Here is a 17,318-nt window from a genome sequence, read left to right on the forward strand (position 1 = left end):
GAGGAAGGGAGCATGCTACGTGCAAGTAGCAGGGCTTGGCTGGGTGCTACCCATTGACTGCCTGAAAGAATTCCACCCCTTGGCTTTAGGGACAACTCCTGTCATTCCCAGGATCATCAGATTTTGTAAAAAAAAAAAAAAAAACAAAAAACAACAAACCAACAGAAAAACAACATATGAAGGGCTTTAAATAAAATAATCGTTAGCATTTCAGTTACAAAGAGAAGTGGATTATATGTGCTTACTGAAAGGGGCAGTGCCAACTTCACAAGGAAAAAAAGGAGGAGGAATGTTACTCCATGGCTTGCAACACTTGAGGAAAAGCCATCCTACTGAGATCCTGTTGGCAAAGCATTCCAGTGTGTGTCACAGCAGGGGGAGGCAGGTTTGCTTTGAATTAATTTGTTTATTTGGTTCTATTCTAGGCGGATGAGCTCTGGGATTTGTGGACTGAGTTGAGTAACACCATCCTACCCCAGGCCACAGAAATCAATGGCAAAAGGCATCTTTCCATCTCAGTTTGTCAGTCCCAATCCATCCCCAAGTCACGCCAAGAGGCTGGCTCATAGTCAGGGAATACAAAACAGAGCTTTTCCCCTCCAAACTGTCAGTCAGTGCACACTGGGCAGATGGGGACTGGCTTGCTTGAAGGGTCTCAGGAGAAGAACCTGAGCTCACCACATCAGTACAGACCTGGCCAGAAGGCATTACCAACCCCTAACCATTTGGTGGATCTTAATATATGGCTGGAGTTTGTCCAGTTCCCATGGATCTGCATTGCCACGAGTTCTCTTGCTGGTGTGGCTGTCCTAGGGGTAGGAGAGTGGATAGAAAACCGATGGGGCTCCAGATCAGCAGAGTGGGGAGCATGTGCTACCACTCTCCATGCCTCCACCTGCTCAGGGAAGAGGCACTGAAGAGGCAGAGGAGGTTGACACCTCAAGCACTATGTTCCAGGATACTTAAAGTCCCAGGGCTTCACATTCATTCAGTCTTACCGCCTGCCTCAGCACGGTATTACTCACTTCCACTCTTCCAGCCAGGCACATGGCCAGCACAGATCTCTCCAAAGAGGCAGTGGTCTCTTCCTTTATAGGAGACCGCCTGCCAAGCAGCTGGTTTCCCTGCTCTTCATCTGTCAGAGCTGCTGACAGCTTTCTCTGTGTCAGGCACAGCCTGTGGGGCAGAAACAGCGTGCAGACTCCTAGGACACCTCTCCTTCTGGGCTGTCCTGGGGTGCCTGCCTCTGTGGTGTCCAGCTAACGGTGACAGCGGTCCAGGGGAAAACACAGGTCAAGGAGGGAAAGTAGGAGGAGCGGGGTTCTCCTTCCAGGAGCATGGACATGTGTGCTCCTTCTGATCTCTGCCAGGTGGATGACTGAGAGCTCGCTGGCTGAGAGACCTCAGTCACCAGAATGGAAAGTTTCAGTCCTACAGGTATTAGGTACTAATTAAAATTAAAAGAGATTCAGGATGGAAGAGAGCTGTGCGGACGGTCTGACCCGCATGTGCAACAGTTCAAAACTGCCCAAAAGGGACTTGTAGCTGCCCTCTTCTGAGGTGCAGGTCAAGGACCTGGACTCTCCATAAGCCTCTGAGGACACATGCCAGAAGTCAAGAGGACCAAGGGAGACTTGGTCCCTTACATTCTATTGCTACACATCCCTGCAGGATCCAAATGACACCTGTATGACATCCAGCAACAGATCTGTACACCTTCCACTGCACCTTTGCCTGTGTAGAAAAGTTTTATTTTAAACAGGTTTTGTTACCACTTACGCTCTGCTCTATATTTACTTTAGAGACAGCAGGCTAGAGAAGGTACAAAATGTTGTATTCCCCACATATGATGGCTCTCCTGCCCAGTCCCTGATGAACCTGCAAGGTGCCTGTTACCTACCCAGAGGAGATGAGTAGTATCTCTCACCCCACTGAGGACAGCAAGTAGAAGACCAAGCTGGCAGGCTCCCGGAAAACACACAAATGAAGATGAGGACCACTGTTTCCTGAATCAACTACATTTTTTTTTAAAAAAGCTTGCAATTTCAAGATTAGGTACACAGAATCACAATAACCAAGTCTAAATCACCAAGACCACAGCATCCAGAAGACAATACTGTTTTTCTAAACTACTGTGTATAGAAAGTGTTTTTCAAATCTCTGATCACTTTTGATGATCATGGTTCTCTGGGTAAGCAAAAGCCACAGGGAATCCAGGTGGGTATACAGCTGTGGCTTCTCTTAATGGCCTAAGGCCAGGCATGCTCCTTGGGGCTGGAGGCAAAAGTGGCAAACTTCAAAGCACTTCCCTCTCCTCAGCAGCAACACCTCAGTCTTTCCTGGATTTAGCTTCTATCGGCCACTCTTCATCCAACTGTTGACTTTGGCCAGATCACTAGCGAGCTGGGAAATGGTGTTTTTTGTGTTTGTGTAGCAGAGCCAAGTGCCACAGGAGTATTTCTGCTTCTTCATCCAACCTCCCTCGCCCTCACCCCAGCCAAAACCTGGCTGACCACAGCAGGGTGGATGGCCCGAGGCACTGCGGAGAGGGTGGCCCCTGGACACTGTGGTCAGCGGAGAGGGGTGCTAACCCCAAACAAGGCAAGGGCTGGCCAGATAAGGTTTGCAAAATCACTCTTCCAGCTGGAAACAAACCTGCACCCTGCTGAGCATCAGCATAAAGACCACAGAGGGCAACAACAGCGTGGGACAGCACTGGCCAAAACAAAGATGAAGATGAGCGGCCCTCAGAGAAGGAACCATCTTCCCAGGGTCCAGAAAGCCCCATCCCAGGGCCTGAGCTCAACAAGCTCCATCTCTCCAAATAAAACCAGCCTGCTGCCTGGGACACAGTTACAGCCTCCAGCCACCCGGAGAGGCAGCGTGCTGCCTGTGGGGCAGGGAGCAGGGTCCCACGGAGGGAAGCTGCTGCAGCACTGCTACGTCCAGCCCAGCTCCTCCAGCCCGCAGCCTGAGCGCACGGCTCCAAGGCAAAAGGGCTCAGCCAGGACGGGGGCTGAGTCATGCTCAGCCCCTGATAACCTGCCAGGACAACAGGCGGGTTCTTCCCTGGTTTTTAAACACCAAACAATATACTCGGTGTCTGTCTTGTCCGTCTGCCTGTCCCTTTGGCTAGATGCCCTCCCCGCTTGGGGCCACGGGGACCAAAATCAGTGATTCACTTCCCGCTTTGTAATGCTCAGCAGTTGCTGATTTTCCACTAAAGCATTGCAGAAGAATGGGCAGCCTCAACACCAGAGTCTATGTCTACAGGGGAAGAGAGAAGCAGCCAGCCTTGGAAAGCAACAAATTGACCGCAGACCAGAAACTTCCCCTTTCTTGGACTCCGAACAGGTTCCTCAGCAGGCAGACGGGATTCATGGCTCAGTCTGCAGGCCCCGGAGCACAGGAGAGGCATTGCTTAGAGAGCACTCAAGTTTATTATCAATTAGCTCTCAAGCATGCTGACAAGGAAGACAGTTCTGTTAGGACTCAGGGAGGAGGGGGGAAACCACACCATGCAAGGCACCTGACTTCAATCCCACCCACATTATGTCCATAAATCCTGGCTCAGTTTATTATCCCCACGAGCAGCAGAGATAGCTCTGAAACCTGCCCACTTCAGGCTTCCCACTGTCCCTCCTGCATCTGCCTTCAGCCTTGGTACCCCCTATGAAAGTGAGGGAGACATCGAAGTCTGAAGCCCTCTGCTCTCCAGGGTTTGGTGGAAGGCAAGGGAAGTTCTTCTGCCCAGGAAAATCAGTCAGCAGTGTCCCCCAGGCAGGAAACCTTCCTGGCTGAACAAAGCAGGACCTGGGTACCATGAAGGCCACAGGAATGACTGGACTGGGTGCCTTCATGCCTGATTCACAGCCACCTGCAGCCAGATCTCATGCCAGGTGAGACTCTGGACACAGGCACCTGGACCATTACGGGGACATCAAGGCGAGTGGCAACCCTATGGCTTACCACAACAGACCTCAGCTGTCAAGGTGTCCCCTTGCATGTTCCCCTGATACCTCGTAGTGCCACAGACACAGCTCACACACAGTCAGGTCATCAGGCAAGCAGGATGGGACTCATCCCAATCCTCCCTCCCTTGCAAGACCTTGAGAGCTCCTGTAGGCGAGGTGCCACTAACAACACCCTTTGCCTTGGGCACAGGGAGCACTGCCAAAGCAGGGCTGCACAGGCAGCAACACATGTCAGGCTCCCTACCCCACATGCACACTCAATGCTGCTGGCATGCGCCCAGGAGCCACAACAGTCCAGCACCCAGATGCCACCACTACCCCTCACCACAGCTAGCAAGGGGCTGTCACAGAGCCCACATGGCTCTTATTTTGGGATCTCTCCTGTGTCACCTTGCAGTGGTAACTCCAGCTCCCTGCTCCGCTTGACATATGCATCAGTGGCTGGCCGAGGTTTCTCTGGATCTCTCACTATAAACAGCAGCAACAGATGTGCAAGTCCACGGGACAGTAAAGTCACCAGGTGTCTGCTTCATGCCACCAAGCTCAGTCCCTCCACCAACCTGGCATCTTCCTTCCTCTGGCCCTCAAAGCAGTGCCAGTGCTGTAGGGCCACCTGAGCTGGCTCCCAGCCAGCCACATAGTGCATGAGAACAAGGACGGAGAAGAAGATGGACTGTGAACTCTATTTTTATCTGCTCAGGAGTTGCCAGACACTGCATAAGTGAACCTCTTTAAGCACACAGACAGCTAACAGGTTCTTTTTAACCAGTCTCTGGGGGCCTAATTTGCTCCTTAGCCAAAGTGGCTGCTCACATGTCTCCGCACAGCTCTCTGCTGACATTAAATGCCCTTCCCTTGCCACACGTGCCACACATGCCACCTGCCTCTCTGCGAGTGCTCTTCTTTGCTCTCATGTATTAGGGAGTGAGCAACTGACTCCCTGGAAGAAGTCCAGCTCTCCAAGCATGGGAACAGCACCTGCCTGGACCAGCAAGGCTGCAGAAACGTGACCTGCACAAGGGCACAGCACCAGGCTGTCACCAGGAGAAGCTACGGAGCCCCTGGTCGGATCCATCAGACCTCAGTGCTGATCCATAAAATGGCCAGAAGCATTATTTCCAAATGCCAAGCATGATGAAGAGCTGTTTGCAATCTGCCTGTCTCCGGAGCCGAAGTGTGGGCCAATGCCTCCCAGAAAAATCAAAATGCAGCCTGCAACCGCTCTGAGCTTCAAGTGGAGCCAGCAGAGGAACCAGGCCAGGTTACTCGATTACAAATGCCACAGCTGGGCCAAACCCTGCACACTCCATAGACTAAACCAGGGATTTAGAGGGAGATGGAGTCCAGGAGAGCTACCACCCCTCTGGCAGAACTGCTCAGGCTGGCCTGTGGTGTGTGTGGTAAGTGGCAGGCACGATGGGCAGCTGTGCAGCCCTCCTCTCCCCAGCTCAGCCACACGCTCCATCGGGCTGAATCAGTGAGAAAGCTGCTCCAGTTGGCTCCCCTGCCTGCATGCAGGGGCTGGTGCTCAACAGCACAATCAACGGGCACGGCACTGCTGCCAGATGCAGTCACACAGCCACTCTCATGCTTTGGTGAGAAGAGACCCACCCAGAAGTGTCCTAACAGCTGCTGTCACATGAAGGTCTCCATCAGTGCCACCATCTTACGACAGACATCACCTCACGGCCACAGCTTTTGCACCATTACAAAAACGGGTGTAAGATGCTGGCACAGTTGGAGAGCTGAGTTGTCCACCGTGCAATGTGACCATCCCACAAGGGTTCAACCACCACCACCAGCCATGGCAATGCCTCCACCACCCCTCTCCTCCTCCCTGTGCTCTGCAGTACAGTGAGGACCAGGGCCCTGCCTGGCAGGGGAAGGACCTGCATTTGGGGCAGAGGCACACAAGAGGAGAGAACAACGTATCAACCTGACCTTGTGCCCACAAGCACAGAGATCTCCAGCCCAAAGGGCCCGCTGTCTCCACAAGGCACAACAACTGCAAGCTGAGGAACCAGCCCTCATCTAATGAAACCTGCTGCAGAGGCGTCTGCCAGAGAAAAGCTCACCACTGGCTGCGGGGAGGTCACTTGTCTCCCCCGTACAGCAGGGAGAAAACAAGCACTCTTGAGTTTCATTTCCATCTTGTTGACTAGCAACACTCACCCCCTCCACCAGGCTGCCAACTTCAAAGTCCTGAAAAAACACTTTAGCCTATTCATCCTCACACCCACATACACCCCGGGGAGCAGGGGGATCCAGCTGCCTGCCCCCCGCTTTACACGGGACATAGAGAGGGCAGGCAAAGCCTCTCTCATCCCAGGCATCTGAGTGGGGTGGAGAGCTTGAGGCTGCACACACACACACACACACACACAGGGCATGAGAGCAACAGGGTGGAGAGGAGATGTGTGTAGCCCTCTCATCTGGAGAAGGGGAGGCTTTTCATCAACAGCAGGAGGTGCTGGGAAGTCTCCCACTCACCCTGGGAACACTGTGGATCTAAGACATATTTTAAACTAAAATAATGGTTGAACACCCAGCAGGATGCCCTGACCTTTGGATCTATAAGTTTGATGTAGTTAGGTCTCCTCACATCTCTCCATCCCCAGCCACACATAGTATTCCCTCACCTGCAGCACTCAAGCCATGAGAGCTCTGTTGGGTTATGACACTTTGCTGCCCACTTTCAAAGTCTCAGCCCTGTCAGGGATCGGGGGAATGAGCATCCCAGTGATTTTTTATTCTGTACTGTTCTGCACTGGCTCAATCCCTCCAGTTGCTCACTAGACAGAAGACTAGAGCCTGGCGGGGGACCAGGAGCACTCCTGGCCATGTATGCTTGATGCCTGGCGGCAAAACCAGCACTTCCAGGGGTACCGTGACCACGAATCTGTTCTCACACCTCTCCCACATGGCCAAGGGTCCACACCAAGGGTCAGCAGGGTGGAGCAAGTTTCATGGCAACCCCAGTGGGAAGGGATCCGGAACAGGCAGAAAGGCTGTGCCTGCCTTGGCAGCGCCTGGGCTCCAGCTCCTCAGCAGTGCAGCTCCAAAGCGATGGAGAAGGCAGAGCTCCAGTGTCGTTATCAACCTGTCATTACATCCCTGGAAGAGTTTGACACTTTGCTGTTGTAGAAAGCCTTGTAGCTGAAAAATTAGCATGGCCACCCTGCCAAGGCTACAGGCAACCTAATACACCCTGTCTGCCCCCTCCAGATAGCCTCAGCCTCCAAGTATGCTCCCCATCCTCCAAGGCCAGCATTTGGCTCAGTTTTGCAGATGTGGGTCTGTTAACCATTCCCCTCCGCTCCCTCCCTCCTTTTGTAGTTCTCAGAATTCCTTCCAATTTGTCAAGATCTTTTCTGGCAATAAAAAATACCTTGACTCAGTGCAAGACCCTGGGGTGCACAGGAAAAAAAAAAAAACCAACATGCGACTCGGGTCTTTTGCCTCCAAAGTCTGAAGCACCGCCGGTCTCTCGTATGCAGCCACACTGCATTACTCTTTGCTGCCTAATTTGCTGTTCACTCCTACTCTGCAAAATCTCAGCCTCTCTGTCTTCCAGATTTCTTCCTCCCATGGAGGATTTTTTCCCTTCAGCTGTAACAGATAATATTTTTCCAGCCTGAATCTCTTCTTAATTCCTGCCTATATGTTTAGTTTCTGCATGTAGCTGAAGAGAGTCTCCATGGAAGTGAGACAAAAATGAAGTGGTGCAGAGAGCTGGGTACCAAGCCCATCCAGCATCAAGCACTCAGGGCAGCATTTCTCTGGATGTTTCTGAGGAAAGCAGAGGAGAACAAGTGTATTTTATATTGAGACTTCTACATCTCCATTTCAACTGTTCCTTGTACAAAATCAGCTCCAATTCATCCCTTGTGTCCTGCCAGCACTTAGTGATTTATGGAAAACACTTGAAACCAAAGAGAACAGCTTTGATTTTGCTTAAGTACCAGCTTAAACCAAATAAGGCAGCATATGGTCAGGTATGAGAAACTGCAGCATAATCCATATGCACAAGGGAGCTGAAAGCAAGCTGGATGACAATCCTAATTCAGGCATTAGGGAAAAACTCTCTAGCATTTGATCATGTGGCTTTAGTGTTCTTCTAACATCTTTCTTTTTTATACAACTGCTATATAAATTGTATTGTCATAAATGTCCCAAATGATATATGTATAGTATATAAAATAGGCTATAAACTGGATTTTCTGTACTACCTCACCTACCACATGTACAATGCATTTGCCCTGCACTCTGCTCTCTTGCATGTAGTCTCAGACTAAGGTGACAGTAGCAGCATTTTTCTTTCAGTTAGAAGGAAAAATGTGTTTGAACGTTTTCTCCCAAAGCCTAGAGGCTGAATTAAGCTACAGGAATGGCTCCCAAGGAGGTGCAGAAGAACCAGGCCTAATATAAAGACCATATTTGGAGTTTAAAAGGAGCCTCGGAAGCCAGTTATCCTCCTGCTGCTCTGAAGTGTATGCAGCCCCTTTAGAAAGTAAATACATAAAACACATACACCAGAATGGTGCTGACAGCTTTAAAACACTAGAAAGTAGAGCAACTGTATCTGGTGCCAGGCTAGAGAAGGTATATCATGTAATTTAAAAATAGAAGTATTTTTATGTAAGAAAAATGACATTTATGCTCCTCGTGGGTAGCTTGAGTTTTTCCTTTAGATTTCCCAGCCAGCTTGCCAAGGGTTTTCAACTACGTCAAAGCAGGAGAGGGGTCGAGATTTGGAGCTTATGGAGATCTCATTGCCCTGAGTGGAATCTCTTTTCACATATTCTCACACAGACTGGCACCAGCTTTTTAGTTTCAACTTTTTAATAAGGTCTCAGATATCTACTCAAAGTTGGCTCTGGATCTAGGAATGTAAATGCTTGGCCACATTGTGAAAACTATACTGCCAAAGGGAAGCACCTTAGAAAGCTGCAATTAGGGCTTATCTGTGTTGGGAAAATATGCCATTCAAGTAATGAGCATAAGGACACCACAGTGGCAGAAGTCAAGGTTGGCACCAGTGTTTTACCGCAGGAATTCAACGTGATGTACTATGGATCTCCTGGGCTGGTCCCATCCCAAGCAAAGTAGAAAACCTGCCGCGGCCCATGCAATGGGAGTGCACTTACAAAGGGAGGGCTTCTCAGCCACGGTCAGCTTTCATTTTCTCTGCTATTTGTGTATCAATAAACTGTAATCCTCATAAATGTAAAGTGAGTGACAGTCGTAAGTGAGCAGAAGAGCAGGTGTGTTCAGTATGGCTAATATAGACCTCCTCCTCATACTACACATATTGTGGACAAACAGTCCTGGACACTCAGTAGCAACCCAAATAAGGCAGTAAGAAAGCTCCCCTTTTTCTCATAAATGTGGGAAGTTCAAAGCTCGCAAGACAGCAGGCTCCAGATCCTGCTTTAACAATTAAGACAAATCTGTCTCTGTTTGAAGCAGTATCTTTATAAAACAAGTGATCTTGCAATGAACTTTCATTTCATCTGCTATTCCTCAATGACAGCAAGCTAATCAAGCTGATTTTGCCAAGCCACAGTTCTCAATGTAATATTTCGAGTGGCCACCCCAGGGTGGAAAGCTTTACATCCAGCCATGGGCTCCACTCTCCTTTGCAATGGACCATGTCAGATATTTGACTGCAACCAGAACGGGAGCTGGTTTCGGTCAATTTTCAAAAGGGGGGAAATGTACTTTCTCCATCTAGCAACCTCTGCCACACACACAAGATCCTGCCTCCTGCTTGCTCCCTGCTGTTCTCATCCTTTGCTTCCAGGAGAAAGAATAGAGATTTTGGCAGAGCCTCCCTGCTGGCATGAGGTTCCCAGTGTCCCCAGGCCAGGAGTGCTTGCCACAACTCCTCAAGGGCCGCATATTCCTCTCGTCAGGAAGGGAGGAGAGGTCTCCTCCAGGGTGCTGGAGACTCTGAGATCAGGAGGCAGTGGGGCGGGCAAGCTGCAACTTAGTCTTCTTCCTTTTCCACCCTGAAAACACCAGGCAACTCCCAGCAACTGCCCTGCCTAAACAGAGCCCTCTCAGAGGAAGCTCCCTGCCCTCAAGAGCTTAGCTGCATTAAGCTGTCTGCTCAGTGTCTCAGCACCTTCTACCACAGCTATGTCCTTTTCCCTTGCCCGTGTTGCTGGGAAAATGCTTTACAGGTCCCAGTCATCTCTTCTTTTCTGTGAAGAGGAAGGATGCCTTACTTCCCAGGCAGCCCTTGCCCAGCACACACATCCTATCAGGGCAGCACAGCTCCCTTGCACAGATGCTGGTTACAGATTTATGCCTGGCACTCCTGCAGGAGGGACCTTCTCGGGTGGCAGAGGCAGGACCCTCCTCGCACACTGCCCGGAGTCAGAGGCAGCTGGCTGTCCATCCCGACGGTGAGGGGCAGAGGTGCAAGCCCTTTCCACTCCCTGTTAAATAAACAGGAATTCTGCTGATACTCCAGCCTTAGGAAAACAAAGCTGTTTCCATTTAGCTCGGCTTCTGGGCCGAGGTGCAGCTCCACCCGCACAATCATCTGTCGGGGCTTTGCTTCTCCGGGCAGAGATTCAGGCTGAGATCAAGTAGAGGGAGGATTTGCAGCTAGTCCATAGCGGGAGGGCCTCTAACACCCCCAGGATTTTGCTCTCCAGAGCACTCCCTGTTCCAAGCAGCACAACGCGGGGGCCTCCCGGCTTCTGCAGCAGCTAAGAAGTCCCCACAGGCTCCCTCAGACACCAGACTCTAAACCTCCACTGAGGCATGGACTGCTGAAGGGACTTGGGATGTGGTACTCCTTGCTCAGTGGGTATTTTAAGGGATGAAAGCTTGAACATCACCAGCTCTGGTGTCTGCAAATTAAGCCCTGAGCTGCCATTCTCCTAGCCCTGAGCAAGTGCTGAGCTCAGATAAGGCTGGGTATGTCGTCTTCTTTAGTCCCAGGAAGAAGAGATAATGTGCACCATATGAGCAAGCCAAGGATGCAGTGATTCTTGCCTGGTACCTCCCCAAACAGAGGCACCAATGGCTACGTGTAACACTGCAGCACAACACTCAGGCTGATGCCCATGTCCACACCTTCCCAGGACTGCCAGCGTGCCCTGAAATGGATCTACGACAGCTGCACTGGGAATGCTCACAGATTCATTTGCTAACCTTCACATCTGCCAGGTGCAAATACAAACCAACCAGTACAACCAGCTGTGTATGACCAGTACAACCTTATTGTTCAAGGAGCTGCTACTTCTCTCCAAGGCTGAGGGCAGAAGATTGATCGTGCTGTCACAGTTGTGCTTCCTGGGCTCTCCAGGCAGTGAAGCCGCAGAAGGCATCACTGCCCCTGCTTCCAGGCATGAGCTCTGGAGAGCCCGAACATGTGTACCAGAAACAGGGCCCAGAAAACAAGCAGCTGCCTGGTCATACTCTTCACCAAGGCTCTATAGGCTCCTCCAGGCTCCTAAAGACTTTCTACTTCCAGACCAGGCTACTCTCCGCAATAAAGAGGCAGTCGTCATAAGCAGCAAGTCCAACTAGCTGAGAATAAGAAATCATTTTAAAACAGACTCACCAGTCAGGCAAGTGGGGAATAGTTTGGTCCAGGCAGTTCCCGAATAACCCAGGAGGCTGCTCTCCTAACTCCCTCTGAAGACTCGCTTCAGAACACGTTGAAACCAAAAGCAACCCCACCTCTGCTTAGTGAGCAGGTCTCTGGGGAGGATTCACGGGTTTTGTTGCATGTTTATACAGCATCTAATACAGCACTGTTCTAGTGCATGACTTCAGAGCTTCTGATTGCTACCTCCGTACAAACAAACACAAACAAAGCCAACATACACACAAATAAACAAAAGAAGAAAGCAAATTCACTCATGTGAGGATTGATTTCCTGTCTTGGCACGGCAATATGAGGCTTAGAGGTCTATAATTTCCCACTCTTGTGCAACTCCTCCTTGTTAGCAATGTGAATTTGCAGGGAGGTTGGGGACTGGTTGTTTGTCCTGGATCTCACAGTCTTCTCACAACCACTGACCTGGAACCACCAATGTCCTCCATCCACAGAGCCACCCAAGAGCTTCTTCTACCTCTTCCTTACCGACAAATCAGACAAGCAAGCCAGCTGCTGTGGGATTATGACAGGCTAACTAGAAAAAGTTAGTGTCCCATAGCACAACTCATCCTTATCCAGGAGGAGACCAAGGACTGGAAAACCCAAACTGTTCCTCTCAGACTTGACAGTGAACCGAACTCCAGTGAAGGTGACCCCAAGTTTGCAGTGCCTAAGAACCAATGCACGTACTTGCAAACACGAGGGAGATCCACCTAACTCTGGGAAGGCTTTTGCTGGTACAGCCCAACTGTATGGAGAAAGCCTGGTGCAGAAGCACAGAAAGTACTTTAGTGGTAGCACAGAAATAGATGATGTTGTAAGTGCAAGAAGCAAGCTCCAAGTTCAGACAAGTCTAAGAGCATGGTTTCGTAAGACAAATGACCAGCCTAATAAGTGGCTTCCTCCAAAAGGCAAGGCCACGCCTTTTCTTCCCTCCACTGCTTATCTTGTAATTTTGTCCAATTCTTCTGGCCCTCATGATCTTTCAATAAGCCAATTTAGCCCACTGAAGTGGCAGAAAATTATCCTTAATTTTGCTGTTAAATTTTTGTTTGTTTATTGAACTGAGCCAACTCACCTAGGGGCCAGATGAGGACTAATGCTAGTGCAAGGGAAGCAGTGGGAGGGCACAGCCAGGTGCAATGGCAGCAACAGCATGCCTTCGGCTGCAGATGCTCACTCTTGCAGGCTCCACAGCTAGCCCAGAAGTTGGCAGGCTGAAAGGGGCACTCAAGCATATTTGGGAAACAACCCATCTAACAGCAGCAAGACTTTCAGGTCATGCCAGCTGCATGCCGTATGTTATACGGTCCATGGACAAAACCCAAGTGACTGAATTGCACGGGAAAACACCCAGGGGCTGAAGCGAAGCATTTTGATGCAGAACAGTGCCAGGGTGCAGGCAGCCCCATTACCTGCCTGCAAAGCAGGGCTGCTACACATTGCCTGGGCAGGAAAGGCAGCAGCCTGCGGCACAGCAACCAGAGAGGTAGTGAGACCTCCCTCTCGGAGACACACACAGCAGCCTCAGCAAATCCTTGAGGACAGCTCCAGAAGGCAGTCAGCAATGGACATGTCCCGGGGTCCTACCTGTGGCCGTCTCAAAGGATGGACATCAGATGCTCTTGCTGAAGCATGGGATAAGGCGACGTCCTATGGCCTCTATGGGGAGGGAAGAAGGAAAGGCACAGCATGGTCCTTAATGGAGTTCTATTTCCTTGGGACAGTGCCAGAGGATTTAAGGTACAGCAGGCAGCTGGGCATTCAGCAATCCCAGCTTAGCGATCGCTAGACGCTGTGTCTGACTGTCTGGACAGGAATGCTCTGCCAGTGCCTGCACAGCCCCCTGTCCTCTGTGCAGACCCTGAGGTCATATTCCTTACTGGGAAAGCCTTCAACAGGTGCTGTATCTCCAAGGGCACAACTCTCCCTCCCCTGCAGTCCCTCCACACAGAGCGGTGGCACGGAGGGGTAGGAGGAGGTCATCGCTGCGGGGAAACTTGTCAGCAATGACCAGGATTGCAGGCACGTGCGAGGGCTGCGTGCTCGCACGGGCACCGAGCCTCTCTCGGGGCAGCGATGACAGGGGCTTGGCCACCTCTCCCTGCCAACGTCACCTCTACCTTGCCCGAATTTGGCTCCCATCAGATAATCTTTCATTTGGGCACCAAGATATGCCAGTTTCAGTGAACTCCTTGGTGTCAGTCAGTTCCTCGTCAGCCATTTGAGCCCCTCCAAAATTGTAGATGGCTGAGAGTAAGTGTCTAGAAATGTCTCCAGCCCATGCATTGCCTCTGCTTCAGAAGAGACGGAAAGGCAACAGCTACTTTAGGTGCAACAGGCACATTAAAAACAACCTGCAAGAATACAGAAAAACAAAGGCTGAATTGCCCTCTCCTCAGGCAGCACTAAGCGATGCTGACAAAGTCAAAACAGCTCAGAAAAGAAAATGAGAAACTGAAGTTACCTCTGGTTAGGCACCCATAATTTGCTGTAATGTCTTCTTGACTATGACTAAGGGACTTCTGATGGAAGCCATGTGGAAATTCTCTGCTGTGGTGGCTACCAACAAAACCAGTATTTCTGGCGCAGTAACTGAGTAAGTAGCGGCAAGAAAGGCACAAGCTTTTAGAGGTGGTGCAGCCTAACACTGCCTCTGTGTCTATGGACTCTTACGGAAAAGTAGAGGTTTTTAAAAAAAAAAACAACACAACACGTGGGTTGTTGTATAGCAGCAGTCACCATCCCCACCTCTCTATCCCCACCAAGCTGCCAGCACAGCAGCGGCGCTTGTCAGGAAAAGGCACCTTTCCTGGCTTTTCTGCCTCCTTCAGCAGAAAACCCACACCTCCAGCTGGACTTCACAAAACACAAAGTGTAGAGGAACTGTAGCTCAGGTACAAGAACACCTCAACACCCACCTGAGGCAGGTGGGCTGAAGCCATAAGCTCTTCCTCACCCAAAAGGACCAGACAATGCCACAGTTGTCATCCTGAGCTTAACACACTACTTGCAGAGTCTTTCCTACATGGACCTCTGTGAGCTCCAATAGCTGCATTTTTGCTTCTGTACCCAATATGCAGGCACATGCCTGGGTACCAAAATGACCCACACCACAACAAGGTGACACAGAAATGTGGAACAAATGGCTCAATAAGGGCTAGAGTCTGCCAGGAGACATCTCTGAGTATTATCACTTTGCTCATGCCATCACTTAATAGCACGCCTCAGACATACGTACTCTTCTATGGGTACTACCTGAATATATCGCTCTAAACACATCCTCTTAGGAAAAAGATTTAACCCCCACTCTTCCATCCACCTTGCTCCTACCATGAAGGCTGTTCACCAACTGGACAGGCGCAAACTGCTGAGCTTCACAGTCCTCCCTCCTCATGGGACCATCACTAGTCTGTCCCATTCTGACATGTACCTGGGGACCATGACACTTGGGACAAACCGAGCCACCTGGAGGGACAGGAGGACCTGACCCCCTTATGTCAACTCCCACAGCCCAGAAAGTAGCCTCCACTGGGAGCCGAGTTGCCCGGCCTCATGAAGCAAAGGCTGTGGCCCGACTGAGCGTGGCGTTAGCTGCCTGTGGGTTTTGGTGAGCACCCTGCCAGGAACTGGGTTTGACTTACACAACTGGGACGTGCCGTGGGACAGGCGCCTGAGCCCCTCTCAGGGAGGCATCCCGCCCCGCTGTGCTGGTCCTCCTCCGCAGGGAGCTTGCGGGGGGCTGGAAGGCAGCGGCGGCACCGGGCGGGTGGTACTCCTGCTCGGGAACGACTTCTTCACACCGGGAGCCCTGGAAGCCCGAGCGACAGGTACAGACCTGGGGGCGGCTGCAGGAGCCCTTGTTCTGGCACGGTGGGTCGCAGACAGCTGAGGAAACATAGAAAGGCAGTTAGTGGACAGGGGGCTCAGCCCCACGGTGGTGGTGGTGGCACCCACCTGGGGCAGCACAATCGGGGTGGTGCCATCTCTTCTCTGCAGGCGGGTGGCCTTTAAAGTCTCAGTGTTACTGCTGCTATGAGTCCCTAACACAAGGTCACCTCCATCAGAGACTTGTTTCTGTTCCTACTTCTCCCCACTGGTCTCTGCATAGCTATTCTCTAACAATACTCATTTCAGAAAGCGCAGAAATAAGCAGCATGATCTGCAGAGAGCATACGGCCTCCAGTATTGCCCATAGCGCTCCAGGCAGGAATAGGATCTCAATCCCAAAGCTAGGAATTGCACATTACCTTTAGTCCCTTTTGGGGTCTGATTTGCATGGTGTCCCCAGCCTGTCCCCCCCAAGAGCTTTCCAGCTCTCCCTCTGCAGCTGATTCTTGAGTCACTGTGCTCAAATTCCTCCACAGCTACAGGGACTTACAGTTCATTAACTTCATGCCCAAATCACCCTCTGAGCCTGTGTGTGTTCCTAATTACAGCACATCAGCTTCAGTTTGCACCCTGGGAGGAAAGTGCTATTAATTATACGCCAGACCCTAACACTTCCCAAGTCAAGAGATGCCAAATTGGGTTTATAGCCCAGCCATCAAGAGCCAGGAAACCACAGCTCACTCAGGTAGGACTGAACTTGTTGTTTTGAGCAAGAGTAATTGAAAAGGCACTGGAAAACAGTATCGTCCTTCAAAGAAGGAAAGGGACGGCTGGCGAAGGGTAATGAAACCTCGTGGAACGCAACATGAACATTAACCTCCAGCCGCGTGGGAACCCTGTGGATGGGTTGAAACATGCAGCCAGCACTTCTGCTGAGGGCCCCTTCCTCAGGACTGCCCCAGGGAGGCTGCAGAAGAATCTGACATCCCACCACTTTTACACGCAGCTGCTGGGCTTTCATGAGCACATCCCTCCCTCTCTGGCTGTGCTTTCCATCCCCGTGAGATCCAAGCACGCCTGTGAGAAACACTGCTTTTGGGCAACAGACATATAGACAGCTCTAGCCTCATGTGCCATCCACACGTCATCCTGCTGTCACCAAGCCAGGGAAGTCCTTGTGCAGACTTTGAGGTTCTTTCACAGCAGTGTAGCCCCCATAACCCTTCTCTCACCACAAATCTGGACTGCTATCAGCTTTTCCTAACTAGATCAGGGATATGTTTGCAGGAATGCTTCATTTGACATTTATTACCATGTTAACGCTTAGGAAGAGAGGGAGACCTCAAGGAAAGGGAGAACCCAAGTCACGTAGAGCTGTATAGGTTAAAGACAGAGGCTTTGATGAAATCCCCCTGTAAAATAAATCAGCCACCACTGCAGATTCTGAAACAGAGACAGGGTTCTAGTCAGGCAGGAATTAACCATCTCTGGGAAGTCTGGCACTCCAAAAGTTCACGTAATTTATGATATAAAACTCAGCTGTGATTTCAATAGGCTGCCAGTCCCTACCATTATCTCCCAATAAATGCCTGTTTTAACAAATGCCACCAGACCAGGAAGGCTGCCATTGAAAACAACCGCTTCACGTGCTGAAATACTGCAGAGCCACGATGCCAGGACCTGGGATCACAGCAGTTCTCACAGCCTCTCCCACTAACAATGTTCATAGTCATGTTAGACTGTGCCTTTCAGCAGGAAACCAGTGATAAGTGGCCAGGCACTCTAAAAAGCCCCTAAGGCAACTGATTAGAGAAGAAGAAGGGAATGGGATTAGTCTTCTGCTGCCTTCATGCAGAATGGGTGGGGAGCTGCCCTAGCTGAAATATTCCAGCTCT

The 17,318-nt window shown here is 50.7% G+C and overlaps 1 protein-coding gene across 3 annotated transcripts in view; it reads right to left on the bottom strand.

Moving 5' to 3' along the window:
* The window catches only part of LTBP2 (latent transforming growth factor beta binding protein 2), a 73,720-nt gene that overhangs the window by 43,642 nt on the left and 12,760 nt on the right, over positions 1-17,318 (bottom strand). For all 3 annotated transcript variants that reach the window (XM_042791033.1, XM_042791034.1, XM_042791032.1), the window contains exon 3: positions 15,237-15,480. In XM_042791033.1, coding sequence (XP_042646967.1) covers positions 15,237-15,480 — 244 coding nt within the window. The remainder of the gene's footprint in view (positions 1-15,236; positions 15,481-17,318) is intronic.

Source organism: Tyto alba, unplaced genomic scaffold, assembly GCF_018691265.1.
Source record: "Tyto alba isolate M040663 unplaced genomic scaffold, T.alba_DEE_v4.0 Super-Scaffold_18, whole genome shotgun sequence".
NCBI lineage: Eukaryota > Metazoa > Chordata > Aves > Strigiformes > Tytonidae > Tyto > Tyto alba.